The sequence below is a fragment of the Marmota monax genome, unplaced genomic scaffold, assembly GCF_021218885.2.
Source record: "Marmota monax isolate L192 unplaced genomic scaffold, Marmota_monax_Labrador192_F-V1.1 WCK01_AAM20220418_F8-fsc01537, whole genome shotgun sequence".
In the NCBI taxonomy this organism is placed as follows: domain Eukaryota; kingdom Metazoa; phylum Chordata; class Mammalia; order Rodentia; family Sciuridae; genus Marmota; species Marmota monax.
This window is the reverse complement of record NW_026692776.1, coordinates 52,080-58,948: the sequence shown is the minus strand read 5'-3', so window position 1 is coordinate 58,948 and position 6,869 is coordinate 52,080. Positions and strand designations below refer to the sequence as shown.

At 34.1% G+C, this 6,869-nt stretch overlaps 1 protein-coding gene across 1 annotated transcript in view; it reads right to left on the bottom strand.

The window, feature by feature from the left end:
* Positions 1-619: 619 nt before the first annotated feature.
* The window catches only part of LOC124094424 (growth factor receptor-bound protein 14-like), a 56,354-nt gene continuing 50,104 nt past the window's right edge, over positions 620-6,869 (bottom strand). The window contains 3 exon segments of the mRNA XM_058580133.1: positions 620-726; positions 877-1,135; positions 5,919-5,999. Coding sequence (XP_058436116.1) covers positions 635-726; positions 877-1,135; positions 5,919-5,999 — 432 coding nt within the window. The 3' untranslated portion in view covers positions 620-634.

Below are 6,869 nucleotides of genomic sequence, written 5' to 3'. Positions count from 1 at the left end.
ATGCTTTTCTTGTGTACTCCATGGTATACCATTAAAAGATAACACAAAAATCATCAAAAAGTACTCTTTTAATAGATTCATATTTTTAAGCTGTTAATATTTAGAGAAAAGGCAATAGGGATGTAAACAGAAATAAAAGCAAACATTGAAAACATCAGAAAAAAATTTCTACTTAATATACCCTGCATTATACCTAAAAAGAATTACAATGTATAGGATAATGTCATAATGTAAATCATGTTTTAGAATCATATTAATTACTTGTTCAAATTGAAACATTGATACCCAAAAACAAGTTTAGTTTTTTTTTCCTCTCATGAATTAATATCTAAAATGCTAGAATTGGCACAGAATGGATAACATTTGTGCTCCTAGTCAAGAACAAAGAATACTATTCTCTTCTCTGTTAATTTATACACAAATACTAAGCACACTCTGTGTACTGGGTATTATACAGATATTGCTAGAATTCAGTGATAGCCACTCTTACAGAACAAAGTCATTTCTGTGTTATGATAAGCCAAAATTAAAAACACTTGGTGTGCACTAAATAAATTATTATTATTTACTGGCAAAATCCAATCCAAATCCAAAATCCAAACCCAAATTCTACTCAACACTAAAAGTATCAAATTTACCCATCCACAAGTCCTTGCTGAATAATCAATCGCTGAGCTTCATCTCTGGAAATCTTGTGGTGAAACCATGGCTGGGACCGATGGATGGCTAAAGAAATAAAATGAATGAATACAAAGGTTTGCTTGCAGTGATGCAATTTCACTACATATATGTCCCCCATCACTTAGTGACCACATGTCACTAAAGTCATGCCAAGCTGCCCATCAGCTCAGTGACCATGGCTAGGAGCAGACATGCCCATGTTTGTGGCAGAGGTCTGTGAGGAGGCAGTGGGTCTACTGTGACTGCCCAGGTGCAAACATCCTTTTCTCTGAGCAATGAATGGGGGTGAAACAAACTCAAATTAAAAATTCTTTCAAGAAAGTGAAATTATGAGTATTCTCCAAGTGAGTCCTTCTTCAACTGGAACTGAAAGAGCTTTGGTGGGATTTTCTATAACTCTGCTTTTCTGACCTGAGAAGTCCATTGCTACCAGGGAGTTCTCAGATATACTTCTCTGGAAAAAAATTTTGAAAAACAAAACAAAACCAGAAAACACTTGCAAGTCATGAAAATCTTCCAAAGTAATCATTTACTGTTTTGCTGGCAATATGCTTCAATTTGAGACTGGGATTCCCAAAGTGGCTATCAGGAAATTAAAAAGTTAAAAGTACATATTCAATATAAAAGGATGATATGGAGAACTTTGCTAAATAAGTTCAATGGCTATTTGTTAGGATAACTGAATTAAGTGCTGAGTAATGTGACGAAAATCTTTGAAAGCATGTCTTTCCCCTAAAACAAACCTCTTTTTCACATTATCTCCTAATATGGCAAAACTCCAACTGAGGAAGAAATAACCCTTCCTACTGGCTATAAAGAACTACCACTTCTGAACTCATCTCTGTATTAAACTTTATGTCAAATCCACCAACTTTGAAGCCACGATTTTATGATTCAAAATATGTAAAAGCTGTAACTTAGATTGATACACATCTTCTTAGAAATAGTACTCATGTTTTATAAAGGAGCAAATTGGAATATGTGTTTTGAAAGCTTATCATGTCAAGTTTCATTTTATTTGGAAAATGAAAATTAGCAGAATAATAATACATGATATTAGATTTCATACTAAAATTTTTTTGATGGGGCTGGGGCTATGGCTCAACAGTAGCACACTTGCCTGGCTTGTGTGAGGCACTGGGTTTGATTCTCAGCACCACATACAAATAAATAAAGGTCTGTTAACAACTAAATTTTTTTTTTAAATTATGATGTAATATATAAACACTTTTTCATTTTTGAAGAGATGGGTGGCCAAGTGAGAGCTGCAAAAACAATTCTGAATGACAGAAGCACAGATATGAAAAGAAGACATATTTAAACAAATGTAATCAAAACAATGATAAAGTCAGTGTTTTTGCTAATTACTTCTTATATTCATAGTCTCTAATGGAAAAGTAAAACATACAAATCCTGGATCTTATTTTTATTTTCTTTTTTCTGGCATCCTATTTTGCAATCATCTTTCAAGAAACAGGCATGCTATCCCACAATGAGTCGTGAGTACTAAAAAAAGAGAAAATTGCCAAACGCTCTAGTCAAGAGTCTCACATGTCTTATACACTAGGAACATAACTTAAAACTAAGCAAAATAAAAAAAAAAACTGAATGGAAGTGTGCATCACTTATTCTTCAATAATTACTGAAAGAACAAAACCTAAAGTGAAATTACACTGGTAAATTATGAGCCAACCTGCATCTGGAGACTTGTGGCTTTCACACACACACACACTCTCTCTCTCTCTACATTTGGAAAAGATACTATAGTCAAATGTGGGCTTCAAATAAAACCTTATCCTCAAGAAAAAAAAAATTAGGTTTCTTTATCACTGCCTTACACATCCCATTTTATTAGCATCTGTTATTTTCTCTTCAAACCATGTGATAATGGCCGACAATTTTATTATGGTCCATCTATATTTCTAGAGATCTGGCATGCAATCTTCCATTTGTTACAGGAGCCTTTATAACTGACAGCTGCTCTTTCCAGACAGATACTGTCTCAGTAATCTCTATTTGCTGTCACACCTTAGTTTGCCCTTCTCACCCCATGATCTTCCGTGCTGGGCTGTGAACCAGTTGGATATACTTTTGCTTTCCCAACATTAATGGAAAGTGTCCACCTGCCCAAATCAGAGTAATAAACCTGGATCCTAATGATAGATTTATTCTTATAACATCTTTAACTTCACATGCCAAGATGGGTTCTATAATGAGAAGTACCTGATAACATAAAAATTCTGTGAGAAAAAAAAAAATAAACAAGCTGTTGTTCTCTCCCTTCCCAATACAGGGGACCAGATGTACAATAAGATCCCATGTTCCATAATTATTTGGCAAACAGAGAATATAAGACAATTAAAGAAATTTTCCATTTGCTACAATAACTACACTAAGAGGAAATAGGAGTGTAGTAAATGTTGTCTACTGAATGGCAGGTGGTGGATGAAAAAATAATAGTTTACCTTTGGTGGACAAAGAAATGGAAGTAAAGCAAAGTCTGACAAACCCAAAAGGTCATTTTCAGCTCAATTTCTTTCACACAGGAAAGCAATGCTGGTAAAATTCAGAACTGGCTGTATTTCTCAAATATTTGTTCCTTTTTCTCTTCTTAGGGGATGAACAGGGTAGGCCCTAGCAAAATCAGCCAGGATTTTAATTGCATAGCCTTTCTCTCTAAGAAGGGAAGCCTGCATGTATCCTGGATTACCCAGGCCAGACTCTGAGACTGCTTGTATCCACTTTTAGTGAGGTTTACATGTAAAATGGTTTTTATGCAATATAACTGCATGGCAACTAGCCATGCTTTCTCTGTCACTCTATTTGAAGGATCTTGATAAACCTGAAGCTCAGAATGACTGAACAAGAGGGCAAAGAATTCCTCCAGACATCGTTCTCTCATCTGTTTCATACAGTGGACACCCCAGATGAGTCAGGAGATTATGCAACTACCCCCTTCTTTTACACTGCAGGACACCAGAGATCCAACCAAGATCACACACCTTATGGTAAAAATAGCAACCAATATGTCCGATCTAGGGTTATTTCAAGTACCACATAGTGGGAGGTAAAGGAAAGAAACTGCAGCTTAGCATGTCTAGCCCAGGGTCAAAAGTAAAGACTAAAAAGAACTGAGCAGACATTTTCTCCCGATCTCCTCACTCCAGCCAGGAACATATTAAAAGACACTCCTTTAAATGAATTCCTCCTTTACCCTAAAATGAACCAAATCTATCTGGCTTCCTAAAATATCTGCTGATGATTCTCATTTCAAAAGTTGATATGAGTGGCTGTCACATGGTGTTATGGCTAGGTGCTCCCTTTGGTATGAGAACTGTTGTTTTGTTTCTCTTCTCAAAACATGGACAAGTTTAAAAGAGAATACTGTTACTTGAGAAAGGTAACTAAATTATTCTAAGTTTTCTATGTAACTCACTGAAAACAGTTCCTGAGTAGAAAGCAGCAGAGACAGGTGAGAGGCACCAGCACCATTCAGGTCACTGATCCCTCTGTAATCACCTAGAAAAGTGGGTCTCTCCATACACACAAAAGAAAACACAAATACCTCCCCAAACATCTAGGTCTCCTTCACAGACATTAAGAATAGCATAGATACGGTTCTCAGGTGCTACCTTCTATGATCACAACTCCTGTGTAAAACAAGCCCTTACTATGAGGCATTGGGACCTCTTGCCCCTATCACACCTGATTCCAGTCAGATTCACTCAAGGAGCAGTTCTTTTTACAGATGGGGTTGAATAAGCAAAGACCAGCTAAACAAACTCAGATATGCCGTGATCAACAGCAGAATGACTTTCAGTGGGAACAAGTAAGAATAATATCACACTTGTATTCTAACAAAAGTAATGAAAATGGAAAGGACTTTATTTAAAACAATTTTTTCCTATGATTAAAAGGACACTAAATAATAATTGCTTCCAAACGTTTGGCTGCTATTAATACATCCATGCTAATAACTCTAGATTCTAAAAGAAAATTTGGAGGGATTTAGGAAAGGATTAAGATAATAAAATTCACTATTTTTTTTATATACAGATGGATTGAAAGATAAGAGTAAGCTGACAAACTGTAGAAAACATTCACCTTAAAGTGATTTCTATTATAAAAATTCATTACATTCCTTAGTTTCTTATTTTAGGGCTTAAAAGTAATATGATACAAAGATGAAAAGTTATTCTTCCACAATTTAAAACAACATAACTACAAAATAGGGGCTCTTTTTCTATATCATCTATTGGGCTTCATAATCAACATTATTTCATGCCACATTCCTGGAACTGAGCATTTCATCTGGTGCATTACATGTGGGTAAATGTACCTTCCTTGGTCACAGTCAGGAAGAACACATGATTAGCCTAAGTGGAAACACAGTTTTCAGAAAAGTGCATTAACTGATCTGTAACACAGGCACATACATCTGAATTTCTAATATACTCAATATTAAGGAGTGCAGCAAGAATTGCAGAACATAAACTTTAAGTTCAGAAATAAATTTCTATGTTAATGCACAGGAAATTAAAATTAAGTGCTAAAGAAGGTAAAAGATGTGCCTGTGTGTGTCTGCAAATAAATATCCAAGTTACATTTGGTAAAATTCTGAGAAGCACTGCATAGTTAATGTAATGCATGACCTATATTTTGACTTGTAGTTTTTGCATTTCCTGGAAAGCAGTCTGCTTTTTAAGGACCTGGAACTTAAAAAAAAAACTACTGTTAGAAAGCCAGAAAGTAAAAACATATACATGCGTATATTACAGTTTTTAAAATTTGAAATCATTGGCATCTCTATAATAGGCTACAACAATCTCAGAATCAGTATTAAAATAAATAAGCAAACCCACAATCAAAGAAAATTAATTAAAAAACACACAATGCCAAGGAAAATGTTCTACAAATTATCTTATTAAGAATCTAATCCTCAAATGATGTAATGACATAGAATATACATTCCTTCAAATATTTAAAATATTTTACTAACATATAACATTATGTATTATAATTGAATATTTCATATATATCCTATGATTTTTATCACAGACCATACACATATGCTATCCAAGTATAAAAAATTCAATATAACATCATACATACAATGTATAACTTTACTTGACCAAAAGGAAATGGTAAATATATTGTAATATATATTTGTAATGTAATAGCAAATTAACATAATATAAATATAAAATAAAATATAGGTTCAAAAAATCGATCCTTACTATGGGTGATATACTCTGAGAACTGCAGCCACTTCTGCCTTGATATGGAGGCATATAATTCTGGTACAGCTTCATGCCATACTGCAAAATAAATAAACAAAAACACAATGTTACAACTTTTACTTTACTACACTGGTAATTCAATTAAAATATTCTTTCATTAATCATATTATCGGTATAAAAATAATTTTGTGATTTTCCTTCAAACAGACAAGTAAAGCAACCAAAATTTTGACAGAAAATCTTTTAATGCCCTTCAACAATACATTTTAAAAAGATATGTTTTTTAATTTGTTTGTTTTACTGAGGCTCCCAAATTAAGGTTTGCTCACTAGTATTACTTTATACTGGTATTACTTTATACTGAGACTTACGTTTCTACTTACATACTTACATAGTTTGCAGCAAAATCCTTTGGACTGGTACCTTGTCTCATGAAAAGAAAGCTCACTTGGGAAAGGTGTCATGCTGTACATTCCAAAGATTTAAAAAACCTCACATATGTCCTAAGCAACACTGTAAAAATCACTGTCATTCTGATGATTGATGAATTAATTTGTCTCTTTGGTAAAACTATAAATTGGGCCCTATCTGGAAAATTCTTGGCTCTATATCATTCTTGGTTAAATATTCTTATAACCAAGAATAATTATTCTCATAATACTTTTGGGCTTCACATTCAGAAAACCAAAACACTGAGGAGTCCAGCTGATTTCAGAGTTTCAAAATACAATGTAGAAGATTAGAAATGTGGGGTCTTCACCTTTAGGAGGCAGCATCTGACAGACTGAGCCAGCTGGCCATAATGGGAAAGTAGGAGGTCTGGATTCTAACGGGATTATTAGTTTGAGAAAAATTAAGACTGCCAACTGCCATGAGCAAACTTGTCCTGAAGGAATCCTCATCTGAATCTGGAAACTACTCCTTTAGATTTAATCTATTTTGTTGAGG